Source organism: Chiloscyllium plagiosum, chromosome 11 (assembly GCF_004010195.1).
Source record: "Chiloscyllium plagiosum isolate BGI_BamShark_2017 chromosome 11, ASM401019v2, whole genome shotgun sequence".
NCBI lineage: Eukaryota > Metazoa > Chordata > Chondrichthyes > Orectolobiformes > Hemiscylliidae > Chiloscyllium > Chiloscyllium plagiosum.
Window position 1 is genome coordinate 93141073 of NC_057720.1, and position 21408 is coordinate 93162480.

Consider the following 21408-nt stretch of genomic DNA (forward strand, 5'->3'; position numbering starts at 1 on the left):
AAACCTATGTCCTCTAGTTCTGGACTCCCCCATCCCAGGGAAAAGACTTTGTCTATTTATCCTATCCATGCCCCTCATGACTTTATAAACCTCTATAAGGTCACCCTCAGTCTCTGGCGCTCCAGGGAAAAATAGCCCTTGCATATTAAACCTCTCCCCGTAGCTCAAATCCTCCAACCTTGGCAACATCCTTGTAAATCATTTCTGAACCCTTTTAAGTTTCAAAACACCTTTCTGATAGGAAGGAGACCAGAATTGTACACAATATTCCAACAGTGGCCTAACCAATGTCCTGTACAGCCGCAACATGACCTCCCAACTCCTGTACTCAATACTCTGACCGATAAAGGAAAGCATACCAAACGCCTTCTTCATTATTCTGCGACTTTCAAGGAGCCATGAACCTGCACTCCGAGGTCTCCTTGTTCAGGAACACTCCCTAGGGCCTTACCACTAAGTGTATAAGTCCTGATAAGAATTGCTTTCCTAAAAGTCAGCACCTCACATTTATCTGAATTAAAATCCATCTGCCACTTCTCAGCTCATTGGCCCATCTGGTGAAGATCCCGTTGTAATCTGAGGTAACCTTCTTCGCTGTCCACTACACCTCCAATTTTGGTGTCATCTGCAAACTTACTAACTATACCTCTTATGCTCGCATCCAAATTATTTATATAAATGATGAAAGGTAGTGGACTCAACACCGATCCTTGTGGCACTCCACTACTCACGGGCCTTCAGTCTGAAAAACAACCCTGCACCACTACCTTTGAGCCAGTTCTGTATCCAAATGGTGAGGACTGGAGAACAGCTAATGTGGTTCCACTTGACAAGAAGGGTGGAAAAGATAGACCAGGGAACAATAGGCTCATGTTAGTGGTAGGGAAGCTATTGGAGAAAATAATGAAGGAGGAAATAAATTTTCATTTCGATGTTTTGATCAAGAATAGTCAGCATGGCTTTGTCAGAGGACAAATTTGGTAGAAATTTTGGAGGTAACCAGGTGTTTGGACGAGGGTGGGGCATTTAAGTAGTTTATATGGATTTCAGCAAGACCTTTGTCAAGTTCCCATATGGGAAATTGATAAGGAAGGTAATAGTTGGTAGGATCCAGGTAATTTGGCAAGTTGGATCCAGATTTGGCTTTGTGACAGAAGTCTGAGTAATGGCCGAAGGCTAGTTGTGTAACAGGTTGCCAGGTCATACCATTTTTAACTGCACCACACTGAATGTATTTCATTTTTTCAAGATCTGAAATGTTTATTATTTTCACAGATCACTGTGTTCACTACTATGATCTGCGGAACACTAAACAGCCTATCATGGTGTTTAAAGGACATCGCAAGGCAGTATCCTATGCCAAGTTTGTAAGTGGAGAAGAAATAGTTTCAGCGTGAGTTCTGTTTTGCTTTGCTATTGGTGGTGTGTAAATGCATTGCTGTCTCCCAATTGAAAGAAGACTATGTCATTGACCTGAAAGTATAACTGCTCTGAGCAGTGAACAGAGGATTTGATGAGCTGGGGTGATTGTTATAATGGTTTATAATTGATGGGAACCATGGGTTGAACACACCTCAAATCCAGAATGAACCAATGTGTGTCTGCACCTTTCCTGGTAGCAGCAATTGTCAGTGACACAAGGATTGGCACACATGCCCCTTTTTGATGCTCTGATCAACCGGGCCACAGTAGGCGCTACCATGGCACCTTTTCGCCATAAGATACCTGAATGGGAACCTGTCCATGGGTGAGTGATTCCAGCATCTTCCTGGATTCTACACACTGGCCAATGGGACCCAGATTGGTTCTCCCACTATTGTCCCATCTCTGTCTGTCTTTCTGTCTCTCTGTACATTTAAAACAGGGGAAGCCCTTCAGGAGTATAATGTGTGTCGGGGAATGTTTAACATTAGGAGAGTGAAGAGGGGCAACAAAATGTCTTTGGTAAACAGAATTAAGGAAATCCCCAAGGCATTTTATAAGTATACTTAGAGCAAGAGGATTACCCGAGAAAGTATGGGGACCAAAGACACTTTATCTTCTAGGGGCCAGAGGACACGAGTAAGGTCTCAAATGAATATTTCCTATCTGTATTCAGAAAGGAGAAAGATTTTTAGCTGGAGATTTCAGTTGGAGTGGTGAGTTTCTGAACACATTGAGATTAGTCAGGAGGAAGTATTAAGAATTTTAATGGACATAAAGATGCATAAGTCTCCAGGACCTGTTGAAATGCATCCCAGGCTGCTAGGGGAGGAATGGAAGAAGATTGCTGGGGCCATGGCAGTGGCAGTGATATTTAATACTTCACTGGCCTCAAATGAAGTGAAAAGTGGAGGATACCTAATGTGGGTCCTTTATTCAATAAGGGCAGCAGGGATAGGCCAGGTAATGACAGACCAGTTGATCAGTGGTCGGAAGATTATGGGGAAAAAAGGTTTTGAGGGTCAAGGACTAATTGACATTTGGAAAGTTGGGAATTGATCAGGGGTAGTCAGCACATATTTATTCAGGCGAGATGCTATCTGACAAATTTAATTGAGCTTTTTGAAAGAGTGACTAAATATCCTGGAAGGCTGTTCTAAAAGGCACGAGCACAAGGGTTCCAAGTTGGCAAAATTGGCTTGCAAACTGCAGGCGGAAGGCTGTTTTTGTGATTGGATGCCCCTGGGCAACAGTGTACTACAGGGTTTGGTGATGCAACCCTTGCTATTTGTTATGTACATTTAACGATTTGAATGTGAACACAAGGTATAATTAAGTTCGCAGATGACCGGAAAATTGGTGTTGAGAGTGAGGAGGATGATCTCAGGCTACAGTCTGATATTGATCAGCTGGTAAATTTGGCAGAACAATGGCAGATAAAATTTAACCCTCATAAGTATGAGTTGATGAATTTTGGGAGGTATAATTAGGGAAGGATATACACTATGAATGGTAGGTTCCTAGGGAATACTGAGATACAAGTCCACAGACCCCTGAAGGTGTCAGCACAGGTGGACAGGGTGGTGAAGAAGGTATATGAGATGCTTACCTTCATTAGCTGGGGTGTAGAAGATAGGAGCAATGGAGTCTTGTTCCAATTTTGTCAAAGTTTGGTTGGGCCACAGATTTGTGCAGTTCTGATCACCACACTATTGGAGGGACATGATGCACAGGAAAGGTTCAGAGGAGATTCACCAGGGTGTTATCTTTTATAAGGAGAGAATGGTTGGGCTGAGTTTGTTTCCCTTGGAGCAGAGAAGGCTGAGGGCTGGAATCTGACTAAGATATAGAAAATAGAGAAGTATAGTATAGATCATGAGAATCTCTTTCCCCGTGCCTAAGTCCAGAGGGCATAATTTTAAGGTGAGGAATAAGTGATTCAGAGAAGATCTGAGAAAGCATTTGTTTTCACCCAGATGGTGGTCATAATCTGGAACATACTGTCTGAGAGGCTGGTTGAGTCAGGTTTTCTCGAAACATTATATAAGCGTCTGGATGAGCACTTAAGAAGCCAGGGCATAGTCAGCTATGTACCAAGTGCAGGGTAATGGGATCAGTAAAATTGGGTGGGCTGAAGGGCCTGTTCTGTGCTATATCACCCTGACAACCTTCATTTCCTCCCCACATCACACTCATGCGCACACTGTTCTGATGAGAAAAATTCTCCATTTACCCTGTTTCAATTCTCCAATGAGTGTGGTACACCTCCCTGCCCTCCCATGCAGTCATCAGTGTGCATTATTATGTACAGCAGGGATTGAGGGATAGTTCCTTGGCTTCATAGACAGCATCCACTGACAGACAGCTTGTTTGTAGATCTACAGACAGCCAGTTGAAGCTCTGGAGTGTTAACAGACCGCACTGTTTACGGTCATTTAAGGGTCACATCAACGAAAAGAACTTTGTGGGTTTGGCATCCAATGGGGATTACATTGCCTGTGGTGAGTAGCCGTATATTTTCTACTACATCTAAATTAAGGAGAATCTGCATTTATTATAAGTGAGGGAACGTGTTGACACACACCCACTTCTGAGTACAGGCCCTACAAAACTGGGCGGTATGGTGGCTCAGTGGTTAGCTTGGCTTCCTGTCAACATGAGGGGCTGTGGTTCGATTGCATCTTCGGGTGACTGTGTGGGGTTTGCACATTCTCCCCACGTCAGTGTGTGTTTCCAGTGTGCACTCCAGTTTCCTCCCACAGTCCAAAGATGTGTGGCTAGGTGGAGTAGCCATGGTAAATGAGGGGTTATGGGGAAAAGATAGGGGGCTGGGTGTGGATAGGAGGCTCTTCAGAGAGTTGGTGCAGACTCGATGGCCCGAATAGCCTCTTTCAACACTGTTGGTATTCTATGATTCTGTGACTGTGACTGACTCCCCATGTTGAGTCATGTTGGTTGAAGGAGCGGTTTTAAGAAATAATTTAAAAGATGCCAAGGACAGTGCGAGCCATATTGTTATTGTTGAGTCATAGAGTCATGGAGATATACAACATGGAAACAGACCCTTCGGTCCAACTCATCCATGCCGACCAGATATCCCAACTCAATCTAGTCCCACCTGCCAGCACCCGGCCCATGTTTTGTGATTTAATAAAAATTGCTCAAATCTGAACATTAATGTCTGATGCCTCATTTATTCTAGGAAGTGAAAACAATTCTCTCTACCTCTACTATAAGGGGCTCTCAAAAACACTGCTCACCTTCAAGTTTGACACAGTTAAAAGTGTCTTGGACAAGGAGAAAAAGGAGGATGACAGCAATGAATTTGTCAGTGCGGTGTGCTGGAGAGCTTTACCGGATGGGGTAAGTGATGTATTGAGGGTGTTAACCAGACGTTGTAAGTTGATAATACCAGCATATTGGTAATCATATATTCGTACAGCATGGAAACAGACCCTTCAACCCAATTCATTCATGCCGACCAGGTTTCCTACATTGAACTAATCCCATTTGCCTGCATTTGGCCCATATCCCTCTAAACTTTTCCTATTCATGTACTTTTCCAAATGTCTTTTAAATTTTGTAATGTACTCACCTCTGCTACTTTCCCTGGCAGATCATATTTGCACTGCCCTCTGTGTGGGGGGAATGAAATGCCCCTCAGGTTTCTTTTAAATCTTTCCCCTCCTATCTCAAACTTATGCCCTCCAGTTTTGGATTTCCCAAACCTGGGGGAAAGACCTTAGCTATTCGCCCTATCTATGCCCATAATGATTTTATAAACCTCTATAAAACCATCCCTCAACTTCCTAGGATCTTGAGGAAAAAAGTTCCAGCCTATCCAGCCTTTACTTATAACTTAAAGTCCAGTCTCCGTAAAATCCTCTTTGCACTCTTTCCAGTTCAAAAACATCCTTCCTATAGTAGCGTGACCGGAATTGTACGCAGTATTCCAAATGTAGTTACCAATGTCTAGTAAAGCTATGAAGTGGAGGTGCCGATGTTGGACAAAGTCAGAAATCACACACAACAGGTCATAGTCAAACAAGTTTATTTGAAAACAGGAACTTTCAGAGTGCTGCTTATTTGGAAGTTGAAGTGCAGATAGAGACTGTTTGGCTGGTTGAGTCTCCAAAGAGAATCCACTGAGACCCTGCCGCCCCAACCCTACCACCATAACCCTGCATTTCCCATGGCTAATCCACTAGCTTGCGCATCCTTAGACACTATGGGCAACGTAACACTGCCAATCCATCTAACCTGCACATCTTTGAACTGTGGGAGGAAACCGGAGCAACCAGTGGAAACCCATGCAGAAATGGGGAGAACACACAGACAGTTGCCCAAGGCTGAAGTCAAACCGTAGCACTGACAGGTAGCATGCCACTCCTGATTGGACATTCCACATGGCCACGTTCTTGTCCTTTCCAAGTACTTCAGCAAGGCTTTTGATAAGGTTCCCCATGGTAGACTCATTCATAAAGTCAGGAAGTATGGGATACAGGGATACCTGGATTCAGAATTGGTTGGCTGACAGAAGGCAGAGAGTGGTTGTAGACGGAAAGTATTCTGCCTTGAGATCAGTGTTGAGTGGGGTCCCACAGCACTCTGTTCTTTGTAGTTTTTATAAATGACTTGGATGAGGAGGTTGAGGGGTTAGTAAATTTGCAGATGATCGTCGATAGTATCGAGGGCAATTGCAGGCTGCAGCGCGACATAGACAGGAAGCAGAACTGGGCTGAGAAATGGCAAATGGAGTTCAACCTGGATAAATGTGAAGTGATCCATTTTGGAAGGTCAAGCTCGAATGCTAAAGATAGGGTTAAAGACAGGATTCTTGGCAGTGTGGAGGAGCAGAGGGATCTTGGTATTCAAGTACATAGATCCCTCAAAGTTGCCACCCAAGTGGATAGGGTTGTTAAGAAAGCATATGGTGTTTTGGCTTTCATTAACAGGGGATTAAGTTTAAGAGCCGCAAGGCTTTGCTACAGCTCTCAGGTCCCTGGTGAGACCACACTTGGAATATTGTGTCCAGTTCTGTTCGCCCTACTATAGGGAAGATACCGAGGCTTTGGAGAGGGTGCAAAGGTTTACCAGGATGCTGCCTGGACTTGGAGGACTTGCCTTATGAGGAGAGGTTGACTAAGCTCAGACTTTTCTGTCTGGAGAGGAGGAGGAAGAGAGGTGACCTGATGGAGGTATACAAGATAATGAGAGGGATAGATAGTCAATAGCCAGAGACTTTTCCCCAGGGCAGGATTGACTGGTATGAGGGGTCATAGTTTAAAGATATTAGGAGAAAGGTATAGAGGGGACGTCAGAGGAAGGTTCTTTACAGAGTTGTGAATGCGTGGAATGCGTTGCCAGTGGTGGTGGGGGAAGCAGAGTCATTAAGGACACTTAAGCGACTGCTGGACATGCACATGGATAGCAGTGAGTTGAGGGGTGCATAGGTTAAGTTTATTTTTTACATTAGGATTAATCCTTGGCACAACATCATGGCCATCATGTTCTGTGCTGTACTTTTCTATGTTAACCCTTAATTCCCCTACTGATCCAGCGTTATGACGCGGAGGTCGAACCCCGCTGCTAATTAAAACTAGAGCACCCAAATAAGCTCATCTTGCCTTGTAATCTGTTAAAAATATGAGTGAGTGAAAGTCCCTGAGTTACACTGTTTAAAGAAAAAAATAACATTTTTCTAACTCTAACTCTATAAGGTCACCTCTCAGCCTCCAATGCTCCAAGGAAGACAGCCTGTTCAGCCTCTCCCTATAGCTCAAATCCTCCAACTCTAGCAACATCCTTGTAAATCCTTTTCTGAATCCTTTCACGTTTCACAACATCATTCCGATAGGAAGGAGACCAGAATTGCACGCCTAACCGATGTCCTGTACAGCGGCAACATGACCTCCCAACTCCTGTACTCAATCATTTCCCTAGCTTCCCACAGAGTTCTAAGGTATACCTGATCAGGTTCTGGGGATTTTAAACACACTTTTATGCGTTTCAAGACATCCAGCACTTTCCCCTCTGTAACATCAACATTTAATCCCATAGAATTCATCAAATTATCGGTGTAAATATACTTTAAATGTTTTACCAGCTGTTAAATTTGAATTTGGAATATAATGATGATAATGCATTCATACCATTGCTTAGAAGTGGAACCCTTTTAACTACGCCAATGGTACTGGGTGAATCCTGTCTGTCTTCATGATGGCAAGTGTCTAAAACCAGGAGTCATAGTTAAAGGATAAGGAATAAACCTTTTTAATGCAGAAATGAGGTGAGCTTGCTTCACCCAAAAAGTGGTGGGCCTGTAGAATTCACAACCACAAAATGATTCAGGCCAAAACATTGTTTTTTTTTTCAAGAAGGAGGTACATGGAGCTGTTGTTGCTAACGTATCAGTGAATATGAGGGGGTGGCAAGATTTAGGGTGTTGAGCTTGATGTTCAGCCATGAATTGAATGGCAGGGCAGGCTGGAGGGGTCAACTGGCCTACTCCTTCTATCTTCTATGTTTCGATGTCCCTCCTACCACTCACCCACACACTGCCCCCCACTGGTTGGTTTTCATATGTAGTTTGATGGCATCAACACTACACCACTGCAAACCTCTCAGTTGCTGGTATGACATTCATGGATGGGCAGAAACTTTATCAAGCTCAATGTCTGGAAGGTTGAAGCCACTATTTGGTTTTCAAGAGCCAACTCCATTTCTGAGTTCATACTGCCATTCCTGCCCCTAGCAGCCATCTGGGAGCAGGTCAGACTATTGACAGCCTTGCATAACGCATGAATAAGCCTCTGTCAATGAATCCATTCTGTTACTGAGACTATTTCCTCATCTGTAATATCACTCAATTCTGACATTCTTCTGTTGAATCTCTCCACTGCATTCTTATTACTTCAGGACTCCAAGCAAACCACCTGGTTTCAATTTCTGTAAACTGTAAACTCAAAACCTTGCTGCACCTTGTACTGGCACTGACCAAGTTCCATTTACCAATGACCCTATGCTCATTGATCCTCCTGAGTTCCAATTTGTGCAATGCCTTGATTTAAAAATCCTGTCTTATTTGTAGAGCCCTCAAGGGGGTCGCCCCTCCCTATATATATGTCCCCAGTGCCACAACTGTCTCAGATGTTGGTGTTCATTCTGGTGTCTTGCACCACCTGAGCTAAACTGTTTCAGCACGAATGCTTAAGTTTTCAGGAGGCTGGACGCCTTGCAGTTACCTTCTCAAACCTCTTCATTGCACCGGCCTTTGCCCCTCTTAGATGTACTTCAATATCTCCCTGTATTTTGGCCATCTATCCTGTCATCGCATTATATTGTTTGGCATCACATTAGCTTTATTGCCCTCTGCTCATGGGGAAATTGTTCTACCTACCTACCCTGCCTGTGCTGTTCAGAACTTCATACACCTCAGATCCCCTTAGCCTTCTCTTCTGAACAAAAAACTGCCCCAGCCTGTCTGGTCTCTTCATAGCTCATAGCGCCATCACAGGTAATATCCTCGTGAACGTCTTCAACACCCTCTAGTGCAGTCATATCCTCCTTTATAATATGGTGACCAAAACTGTATGCAGTAGTCCTGTGGTGGCACGGTGGCACAGTGGTTAGCACTGCTGCCTCACAGCACCAGAGACCCGGGTTCAGTTCCCGCCTCAGGCGACTGACTGTGTGGAGTTTGCCCGTTCTCCCCGTGTCTGCGTGGGTTTCCTCCGGGTGCTCCGGTTTCCTCCCACAGTCCAAAGATGTGCAGGTCAGGTGAATTGGCCATGCTAAATTGCCCGTAGTGTTAGGTAAGGGGTAAATGGAGGGGTATGGGTGGGTACGCTTGGGCGGGTCGGTGTGGACTTGTTGGGCCGAAGGGCCTGTTTCCACACTGTAAAGTAATCTAATCTAACTAATGCTATATCCAACTCCACCATTATCATCACTGCTCTTATTATCAATGCTATGACTAAATATTCCATATTCCATGGTGAATGGTAGGGCCTTAAGGAGTGTTATGGAATGGAGAGACCTTGGAGTTCAGGTGCACGATTCTCTGAAAGCGGAGTCACAGGTGGACAGGGCGGTGAAGAAGGCTTTTGGCACACTGGTCTTCATCAGGCAGGGCATTGAGTGTAGAAGTTGGGAAGTTATCTTGTGGTTGTACAGGACGTTGATGAGGCTGCACTTGTATTGTGTTCAGTTTTGGTCGCCTTGTTTATAGGAAGGATATTATTAAACTGGAAAGAGTGCCAAAGAATCTTACAAGGATGTTGCCAGGAATCAGTGGTCTGAGTTAGGGAGAGGTTAGAGAAGCTAGGACTTTTTTTCTTTGGAGCATGGGAGACTGATGGGGGATTCTTATAAAAGTACATAAGATCGTGAGAGGTGTGGATAGTGTGAATGTATTTGGTCTTTTTCCCAAAGTTCGGGAATGGAGGACGAGCAGGCATCAGTTTAAGGTGAGAGGGGAAAGAATAAAAGGGAATATGAGGGGCAACCTTTTTTTTAAAATACAGGGTGGCACGCATATGGAATGAGCTGCCAAGTGGAAGTGGTTGAAGTGGGTACATTAACAACATTTAAATGGCATTTAGACAGATGGATAGGGAAGATTTAGAAGGGTATGGGCCATGTGCATGGAAATGGGGTTAATGTGGTCAGCATAGACCAGTTTGGGCCAAAGGGCTTGTCTATGTGCTGTAGGACTCTTATAGACTGTGCTATAGGACTATATACCTTCTTAGCCACCTTATTGTATCTGTCCTGTTATCTTCAAGGATCTATGGACATATACAGCAACGTTCCTCTTGTCCCTTGTGCTCTTTCATGGGTCCTACCTTTCAATGTGTAGAATGCTGCTATTTTAGTCCTTCCAAAATGCATCCCCTGTCACCTTCGAGGTCATTAAGTTGTGTAGCTTTACCTCCTCCAGCAGAGTTTCTATTATGAGGTGAAAAGGTAAATGTAAAAGCATTAGTGTTCATTTTTGCACCATAGATCATCTTTCTCCTTTGTCCACAGCTGAATTGAGGTAAACAACTCATCTTCAAGTCTTTTCTGACACCTTTTGTTAAAATGCCTATGTAATGCAGGTTGTTCAGAAGCCTCTGGGAGTGCAGTTCTGTGCCCAGTAAGGTTGTCCATTTTTAAAAGATACAGAACGTCAAGAAAATGTCATAGTGAATATCAGTGGGATCTTGGCATTTCTCTTCCTGTCCTTTGGGCATGATTCAGGTCATTTTCACATATCATATGTAAACAAAGAAAAAACAGTGGCCCTAGATTTGGCCCTTGGGTCACTGGCAGTTAGCCTCTGATGTGAAGTGTAACCATTTTTCAACTATTCACTGTTTCCTGTTCCTGAGCTAAATCCAAGTGTTTCAGTACATCATAAGGTTGTAAAGTTTGAGAGGATACTGTACCTAACTACTAGCACATGGGATTAGAACATAACAGCGCAGTACAGGTCCTTCGGCCATCTGTTGCACTGACCTGTGGAATCAATCTGAAGCCTATTTATCCTACACTATTCCATTATCATCCATATGTTTATCCAATAACCATTTAAATGCCCTTCGTGTCAAGTCTACTATTGTTGCAGGCAGTTCGTTCCATGCCCTAATTATTCTGAGTAAAGAACATACCTCCTGACATCTGTCCTATATCTATCACCCCTCAATTTAAAGCTATGTCCCTTCGTGCTAGCTATCACCATTCGAGGAAAAAGGCTCGCACTTCCCGCTCTATCAAACCTTCAGATTATCTTATGTCTCAATAAAGTCACCACTCAATCATCTCTCTAACGCAAACAGCCTCAAGTCCCTCAGCCTTTCCTCATAAGACCCACCGCCCATACCAGGCAACATCCTACTAAATCTCCTCTGAACCCTTTCAAAGCTTCCATATCCTTCCTATAATGCAGTGATCCGAACTATATGCAATACTCCGAGTGTGGCCACACCAGAGTTTTGTACAGCTGCAGCATGACCTAATGGCTCCAAAACTCAATCCCTTTACTAATAAAAGCTAACACATCATATGCTGCCTTAACAATCCTATCAACCTGGGTGGCAACTTTCAAGGATCAATGTACATGGACACCGAAATCTCTCTGCTCATCTACACTACCAATAATCTTGCCATTAGCCCAGTACTCTTTATTTCTGTAGCTGCGTCTGATGTGAATCACCTCACACTTTTCCACATTAAACTCCATTTGCCCCCCTCAGCCCAGCTCTGCAGCTTATCTATGTCCTTTTTGTAACCTGTACTATCCACAACTCCACTGACTTTAGTGTCATCCTCAAATTTACTAACCCATCCTCCTATGCCCTCATATAGGTCATTTATAAAAAAGGACAAGCAGCAGTGGCCCTAAAAACAGATCTTTGTGGTGCCCCACTAGGAACTGAACTCTAGGATGAACGTTTCCCATCAACCACCATCCTCTGTCTTCTTTCAGCTAGCCAATTTCTGATCCAAACCTCTAAATCATCCTCAATCTCATGGCTCTGTATTTTGTGCAATAGCCTACTGTGCGGAAGCTTATCAAACGCCTTACTGAAACACCACAACAACTGTTTTACTCTCATCCACTTGTTTGGAACTCAGTAAGGTCTGTGAGGCAAGACCAACCCTTCACGAAACCGTGTTGACTATCCCTAATTAACTGATTCCTCCCTAGATGATTACAAACCCTCTATCATAATCCTTTCCAAAACTTTACCCACAACCGAAGTAATGCTCGGTTATAATTGGTCTATAATTACCAGAGTTGTCTCTATCCCCACTTTGGTGATATCTTCCTTGGAATTAATTGAAACATGTAGCTGGCATCCCAACATTTGTTATCCTCCAGTCTTCTGGCACTATTCCTGTAGACAGTGATGACATAAAGACCAAAGCCAAAGAGGTTTCTAGCCCCTCCCCAGCAAACCCCAAAAAAAGAGAACTTGAGGTGTCTACTTAATTTCAGCACAATGCTTAGCTTTTTATATGTTCCAGTGCAGTGGTAAGTCTGTGCTGTTTAATCCAGTTATCTTGTGATGTGTCAGAAAGAAAACACATTCCCAATCATAGGATTGTCATCGATGAGACCAAATGTTGTAGCCTGTGTAGAGTGTTGTTTTTTTGTCTGTGAATTGCTTTGTCTGTACAAGCAAACTCAAATGTATTATATTCAGTTGTGTGGCTGTTGGGTTAAACCTTTCTCTCTTTTTTTTAAACCAGCAGGAATCGAATGTCCTAATAGCAGCGAACAGCCAAGGCACAATAAAGGTGAGCAGACGCCAAGCAGAAATGGGCAAGTGTCTCCCAGCCAGTGATCAAAGTGTGAACAGCACGTTTACATTTTGACTGGAGACCTTGAGAACAGTTTCAAGAGGAATTTTGTCTGATTTTGATGGCTGCGAGAATGTAACTGGTACCTGATTGTATAGCGAGCAGTTTTAGTTTGTCTTCCCTTAGAGCGATTTCTCACTGTGACCCTGTGTTCATATTTTCAGGTCCTGGAACTCGTCTGATGGGAACCAGCCAGCTGATGCCACACCCCCTTGATCATCAATTTGTGATGCCTTCCTTGGAATTGATTAAAACATGTAGCTGGCATCCCAACCTCCTGTTCATCATGATCCTTCACCAGCGGTGGCATATGCCAGGACTGTGAGACCATCCATGCTCCTTGTGGGAGCAGGAGCTCGAAGGAATCATTGACCAATCTGTCCACAAACTGAAATCTCAGCCCAGAAAGGAGCTTGCATTTTCCATAGCACGGCGGGCCAAGTATAACTGCAATGGTGTAAAGTCTGTCTTATCTTTCCAAGATATGATCACAATAACCGGTGCAATTGGATTCCCAAGGGACAGGGCTAGAGAAACAGGAGGGAGTGCCACCCCAGTCTGTTTCCATTCAGAAGCACTTTGCCCGGGAGCCCTGATCAGGTTTTGGTTTCCGGGCTGCACTTCTCTTCTGGTGGTGACTGCGTTTGAAGTCATTATTCTGAACCTGATTTCTCTTGGAACTGGTCACTGAGTGTGAAGTATCACCACGGCATGTTTTCCTTCAACATGTGTCAGTGTTGAATGAGTGTGTTCTTCGTCGACACTATCTTCTGTGAAACAGGCAGCAATCAGAATAAACTACTCAAACTGTAGTGATGCTGTGGAATCTCTACTATCTCTTGGGCTTTAAACATATCAAACTGGTGCAACACTTGAGGTAATGTCTAACGACAGAGCATTGCTAGATGACTTGAAACTGTTGAAGGAGGGCAGTTTTCACCAGGCCGACGGCTCACGATTCCTGACTGAGGACGGTGCAATGGGCTCTTCCTGTGGGGTTAGGTCAAAGACCCCTCACTGATGGGGGAAAATGGGATGAGGGCCCCTGATGGGGGGAGTGGTGGCAGAGCAGAAGAGACGGATGAAGGGCACCCTGAGTGTGGGGCAGTGGGAGAGTGGAGAGATGGAGAGGAGAAGGTGGGACAATGGGCAAGGAACTTGGTGTATGGTGTTGGGAATGCGATGAGGCAGATAGGGCAAGGGGCAAATGGGTTGAGGGGCCCGTGACTGGTGGTGCCCAGGAGGGGGAAGAGGAGATGGGCAAGGAATGTTAGTGGGAGACATCTGACAGAGGTTCCTGATTCGGGGTGGGATGGGGGTGATGGGGGGGCGGGGTGGAAGTGGAGCTGCAAACGCACCGTTGTGATTTGTAACTGCCCTATTTCATTAGCACTGTCAATGTGGCCTAGCTCAGCGTTGGAGCTGTGTATTGACCCCTTGCCTTTCAGCTTCCCGATGCTCAGAATTAAATATTGACCTCTAACTCAGTCACCAAGCTTGGCTGGACCTGCTCCCTGGGGCTAAACCATGTCACAGTCCAATGTTTAATTTGCATTCTCCATTGTGTTATGTTTCTTTCAAACCAAATAATAAACCTCTAAGTGTAGTGTTGGAACATGAAACTTCACTTATCGATTCAAACCCTGCACTTTGATTGCAACCTTTGTACATTTTTCACTCTCTTGGCTTGTTTCTATTCATTGACCATCATTAAAGGATTTTTCAAGTTTGTTTCTTATGATGTTTTTCCTGATGGGAGCTGCCTAGGCTCATCTCCCTTAATCCCTTTACTCAACAAAAATGGATCTGTCTCAGATGTAAATTTAACAACGGATCTCTCACCCACAGCCATGAGTGGGAAAAGTATCCCAGACATCTACCTTCTTTTGTGTGTAATTCTCACAATTCCTCTAATTCCAGAATCTCCAACCAGAGGAACTTGTTTATCTATTCTATCTTTTCCAGTTAATATCTTGAGTACTTTGATCAGATCACCCCTTAACGTTCTAAATCTGAGAGAAATCAGGCCTCATTTCTTTATTATCTCCTCATAACCCCATAAATCCAGGTATCATTCTTGTAAGCATACATTGTAATCTGTTCAAGGCCAGTCTCTCCTTCCTAAGATGTCATGTTTAAAGCTATTAAAACTATTATTATGCTTTGCTACCTATTCTGTACAACTACATTCCCTGAAAAGAGTGACACTCATTCTGTAAGGTCCCTCAACAACCTTGACAATGAATACTGGTAGATATTCCACAATTGTAACTGGGACTATAGTTTGGTTCTTTGTGGCTTGAGCTCCTTGATTAACTATGGTGGCTGATCTCTATCCTATTTAATCTGTATCTGCTTTGGTGCCTTATCCTTTGTTATGCAGTTGTGTAGAATAATTGTGATTTAAAAAGCAGTGTGTGGGCTCCCTTTAAGATATAAAGTGTTTTTTTAAGTTGAGATTTCACACACAATTTTTAAGCTCTCTTTCAAAAGACCCATCACAAAATACTCAGCTCAAAATACTCTCTGAAGAATTATCAGCCAAAAGGCATTTTATTAGATTCCCAAGAGTGTGGAAACAGGTGCTTTGGCCCAACAAGTCCACACCAACCCTCCAAAGATTAACCCAGAGAGATGCATTTCACTCTGACAAATGCACCTAACACTATGGGCAATTTAACATGGCCAATTCACCTGACCTGCACATCTTTGGACTGTGGGAGGAAACCGGAGCAAACCCACGCAGACACCGGGAGAATGTGCAAACTCCACACAGTCACCCGAGGCTGGGATTGAACCTGGGTCTCTGGTGCTGTGGGGCAGCAGTGCTAACCACTGAGCCGCCACAATTTGTGATTTGAGATCAGCTGTAGGAAGATTGGAGATAAAGCAGGGAATACAGATTGTGAGAACTTGGCGACATTAAGTTTTAATTTATTCTTAATAATTAGATTTATATAAGTGTTAACAGCATACATATTAGAATTTAGTTCAGTAAGGGAATAGATAGTAATTAGAAATTTATTCCATTTTGTTAGTAATTCTGTTAATTTGTTTACTGTTGGAGTTGGATAAATAAATTACTTATTAATTATAGTGTGGGTAAAAGGATTTCATTTCATTTATCCCCCCCTTTGTTATACAGGAGTGGTTAAGAGATAGGTCAGACCCCTTGTCACACTGTTTTATCAGATTGCAAAGCATGGTTGTCCTCCGGATGTTTCTGTTTTATTTATTAGAGGGGTGTCAATCTCTGCTTTGTAACACCTTCAAACCAAATATTGCGAATTTTCTTTCGAGCGGCTTTGATTTGGTTTTGGAGGCAGCAGTTTCGAATCTCCACTTCCCTTTTTGTGAAGTGTTTTGTGACATCAACCCTTAGTATTCTGCCTTTGAATTAAAATTGACTGTTTTCTGAGACCCGGAGCACCCTCTCTGACTGCATGTGGGTGTACTGACACTGCAGTCGTTGGGGAAGACCTGGTTGAAGCCAGTTTGGAATAAACAAATGCTGTCTAGCTAGCAATGGCTTTATCACATGGTCTTTTTAAACAAAAACCTTTTCAAGTTGATAAGCCTTCAAGCAAAATGTTAAGAAGCATTTATGAGAATACTGTATGAGAGCTCCAGGATGTTTCTCAGATGTTCAGCAAGTCCATTAAAAACTCCATCTTAATCTCCACTGTAGGGAATAGAATAATTGAAAATAGGAACAAACCTTTTCCACCATTCAGTATGATGATTGATCAACTCAGTATCCTGTTCTTTTTCTGTCTCTATGTCCTTTTGATCCCTTTACCTCTGAGGTTTATACCTCCTTGAAAACATTTCTATGTTTTGCCTCAACCATTTGGTGTCAAACAAGCCCTGAACGATATTGAATTAGGTTTATTGTCACAAACGCACATGAGCACAGTGAAAAGTTTATTTTTCTGCTTTGTGACTTGTAAAGAAAAATTTAAACATTGCAGTCCTTTCGATAAAGTGGAGAAACAAAGCAACACTGCTAAGAATTCCAGACGCCAGTCTGCAGTGCCTGGCCATGCTGGATTCACATTCCTCAACCTCTCCCCTGCCACTGGCCTGCGTTGCCCGTTGTCACTGCCTGTTGCAATGTGTTCTTGCCACTGCTGATGCCACGGGCTGCCTGCTTCCACTCTTGATGCTGGCTGCCTCTTCCCGCTTTCACCAGGGGCTGCCTGCTCCTGGAGTCCTGCTCTGGTACCATTCCAGACCATGAAGGAACGTTGCTATTGACTGCCACATCAGTTGACTTGTGGCCAACCACCAAAGCTCTCACCTGGTGCATGTCACCACTGCTGCTTCCACAACCAAGCTTCCTCCAGCACGTAAGTCAAGAAAAAAAAAATTTGTAAAGAAGCAAAGTGGTTGGAGCAGATTGGGGCCAGCTCAGAAGCCCTCTTCGAGTCATAGAGATGTACAGCACAGAAACAGACCCTTGGTCCAACCTGTCAGTGCCAACCAGATATCCCAACCCAATCTAGTCCCGATTTGGAGATGCCGGTGTTGGACTGGGGTGTACAAAGTTAAAAATCACAGCACCATGTTATAGTCCAACAAGTTTAATTGGAAGCACACTAGCTTTCGGAGCGACGCTCCTTCAGGTGATTGTGGAGGGCTCGATCGTAACAGAATTTATAGCAAAAATTTGCAGTGTGATGTAACTGAAATTATACATTGAAAAATGGATTGTCTGTTAAGCCTTTCATCGGTTAGAATACAGTGATTGATTTACACATGAAAGAAGTGAAACTCAAAACCTTTTTTTTTAAAAATGTTGCATTCTCGGGTTAGCTGTTAACAATGGTGATAGCTAGACCATATGTTGAAGGTGTTAGCCAATGAAGGCTAACACCTTCAACATGTTGTCTAGCTATCACCATTGTTAACAGCTAACCCGAGAATGCAACTCTTTTTAAAAAAAAAGGGTTTTGATTTACACAGAATACAGTGGTAGTTTCACTTCTTTCAACAGATGAAAGGCTTAACAGACAATCAATTTTTCAATGTATAATTTCAGTTACATCACACTGCAAATTTTTGCTATAAATTCTGTGTTACGATTGAACCCTCCACAATCACCTGATGAAGGAGCGTCGCTCCGAAAGCTAGTGTGCTTCCAATTAAACCTGTTGTACTATAACCTGGTGTTGTGTGATTTTTAAACAATCTAGTCCCACCTGCCAGTACCGGGCCCATATCCCTTCAAACCCTTCCTATTCATAAAATCATCCAAATGCCTCTTAAATGTTGCAATTGTACCAGCTTCCACCACTACTTCTGGCAGCTCATTCAGACTTTGCCTGTTTTAGGACTATAAGACATAGGAGTGGAAGTAAGGCCATTCAGCCCACTGAGTCCACTCCGCCATTTAATCATGGCTGGTGGGCATTTCAACTCCACTTACCCGCATTCTCCCCGTAGCCCTTACTTCCTTGTGACATCAAGAATTTATCAATCTAAATTACCATGCCAAGTTTTCTGCCATGCCAAGCTTCTTGAATGTTGTTTTAGGTGGACTCATCCTGGGAAGTGGAGAACATTCCATCACTATCCTAAATTATCCCTCGTAGACAGTGAAAATACTTTGGGAAGTCAGGAATACTTACTGCAAACTTAGCAGCTTCTTTCCAGGTCTTGCCACTATTTGGAGCTGGAATATGTGTGCAGAGTGCATAACCCCCTGAAGCCCTTAAATTTGGTTTAACCCTGGAAAAAGTTTGTTCAATGAAGATTAATTACATCATTTAATCACATCTGTCGAATCTAACTTTGAATAAACTTGGTCACCAAACAACATTATGAGTGGATTTGACAAAGTGGATTATATTCCAGTACCAGATTTGTAATTTCAACAATAACCCCAAACCTATTCCTAACCCCAAGTTTAACACTAACCCTAACATTAAAGGTAATCTTAGCACTGACCCTGATGCAGAAAATTACATTCTGGCACTAGATTTATAAACCCAACTCCTAACTGCCAAACGCCAACATAGAACATAGAACAATACAGCACAGAACAGGCCCTTCGGCCCACGATGTTGTGCCGAACTTCTAACCTAGATTAAGTACCCAACTGCCAAATAAACCAGAAACACCCTAAACAAAACCTGCAACACCATTCCCAATCCTAACTGGATTTTGAATTTCAACTCTAACCCTAACTTTAATCTTAAACTTAACCCTAATCTAAACAAACAGATTTGTACTATCAGCCCTAACCCTAACACAAGCACCAGTCCTAATATTATGCCAAAATGAATTTGCAGTTTCAACCCAAACTTAAACATAGGACTAATCCTAAACATAACTCAATTTGTAATTTCAACACTAAACTTAACTGCCAAAGTGAGCCCTAATCGTAACCATAAACCTTATGTTAATACTAACCCTAACATTAACACTAGAACCAACCATGACCTTCATACTGGCATCCCACCCCTAGCACCAATTATAATCCTAAACTTAGCCTGAGACCTAACCGTATTCTTAACCTTCGCCTTGCTCCATCCTCATGCCTAACCTGAATGCTAACCCTAACTCTAATCTTAACTAACTCGAAGGCTAACATTAACCCAAGCAGAACTCCTGACCATAACCTTAGCCCCAATCCCAACGCTAAATGTCACCATAAACCTAACACTAACCCGAGCCTCACTCTGACCCCAACCCTAAAACTCTAAACCATAAACTTAATCCTAAACCTAATCCTAATGCCAATCTTAAATTGAAACCTAATGCGACACTCATTCCTAATGTTAATTCTAACAAAACACTAATCATTAACCTAACATTAACCCCAATGCTAATGCTAGTCCTAATCAAAACTCTAACCCAAGCCAAACAGTATCCTGAAGGCTAACCTTAACCCTTACCTTCGACCCAATCTGAACAATAACACTAACCATAACCCTAAACCTAACATTATCCCTCACCCTAACCATAACCCTAATCCCAAGGTGAACATTAACTCTAGGTTGAAACTTTATTGCTGGAACAGCACAGCAGGTCAGGCAGCATCCAGGGAACAGGAGATTCGACGTTTCGGGCACAGGCCCTTCTTCAGGAACATTAACTCTAACCTGAGTTCTAACTCTAACCCCAGCCTAGCTCTAATTTCAATCCTAACTCTAACCCTGCAGTACTATTCTGAATCCTAACTGGATTTTGAATTTCAACCCTAAGCCTAATCTGAGCAAAAAACCCAACTCTAACCTGAACCTTAACCAATTCTAACCCTAACTGTAGCCTAGCTCCAAATCCAACCCTAAACCTAATGTTAACCTTAACCCTAGTACCGAGCGTAACTATCCCATAATGTTAGCTCTGACCCTAACCCTAACCCTGATCCTAATGCTAACTCTAAACATAACCCTAACAATAACCTCAACCCTGCAACACCATTCCTAACCCTAACTGGACTTGGAATTTTCAGTCCTGTTATGGACCAGGTCAGAGCCACTCAAAACATTTCAACAAGATAGCCCAGACCCTAACTTTGCTAGTTTTAAGCAGGTGTGATGCAACTGGTCAAACCACTCAGTTTAAAACAAAACAGAATTATTTACAAACTCCAAATGAAACACAAGCAGAAGAAAACAGCATTCAGAATAACAACTATTTGAAAACCCCACGAACATGATCTAACAACAAAGTTGTTCCAAATTCCTGCAACATTCCATAAACACGGCCCCTTGGCAAATAGGTAAATTCAAACATAGGTTCTTACAGGAGAGATGTCAGAGAGAGAGAGGGAGGATCATTTGCTGAAACAGAGAACTTCTTTCCAGTGCAGCAGCTTTCTTTAGGTTTCCCAGCTAAAACTAAACCAAACGAGAATACTCCCTGAACTGGGAGAACCCCTTTCATTGTACAAGTGTTTTTTAAAAAATCCTGAAGGCCTCCTCTAATTGTTGATTCAGGCAGTATCTGTAAGCCATTACTAAATAGGTCAGTTCAGACATACCAGTACCTCTGTCTTTACGACCCCTCTCAAAAGAAACCAAGGGCAAAATAACCTTGTTAAAGAGGCAACATCACCACAACGTTAAACTCTAACTCTAACTAACCCAAGCAACAACCCTAATGCTAACCCTAATTAGATTTATAAGAACTTTACTGTATTTGCAATGACAACACTAAACCTAACATGAGCCTGAATCAAAGCCATCATCCGAACTCAAATACAAATCCTGACACAATTACTAGTACCAACCATTACCTTACTGCTTGCTCCAAACCTAATACTACCCCTGTCCCAACTCCTACTCCATCCCAAACCAAGGTCCAACCCTAACTCCAACCTTAACCCTGATCCTAGTCCTACGGGTCAGAGTAACGCTAGCAGCGACCCATATCCTAATTTAGGACCCATTGTAACATTAACCCTAGCCATAACCCTAACCCAGTCTTGCTCCAACCCCAACCCAAAACCTAACCTGAATCCTAACCTTCACTAACCCCAACAGGAACCCTAATCCTAACCTGAACTCTCACCCTAACGTTAACCCTAACTGTAAGGCCAGCTCTAATAACAGCATCAATCCTAACCCTAACCTTAGACCCAATCTCTACCAATCCCTAACCCTAATCCTGATCCTAATCCTAACCATA

The 21408-nt window shown here is 43.1% G+C and overlaps 1 protein-coding gene across 1 annotated transcript in view; it reads left to right on the forward strand.

The window, feature by feature from the left end:
• The window catches only part of cop1 (COP1 E3 ubiquitin ligase), a 99267-nt gene extending 84765 nt beyond the window's left edge, over positions 1 to 14502 (forward strand). The window contains exons 16-20 of the mRNA XM_043698537.1: positions 1276 to 1393; positions 3799 to 3923; positions 4625 to 4785; positions 12661 to 12708; positions 12936 to 14502. Of these exons, the coding sequence (XP_043554472.1) occupies positions 1276 to 1393; positions 3799 to 3923; positions 4625 to 4785; positions 12661 to 12708; positions 12936 to 12953 (470 nt within the window). The 3' untranslated portion in view covers positions 12954 to 14502. The remainder of the gene's footprint in view (positions 1 to 1275; positions 1394 to 3798; positions 3924 to 4624; positions 4786 to 12660; positions 12709 to 12935) is intronic.
• Positions 14503 to 21408: the final 6906 nt, after the last annotated feature.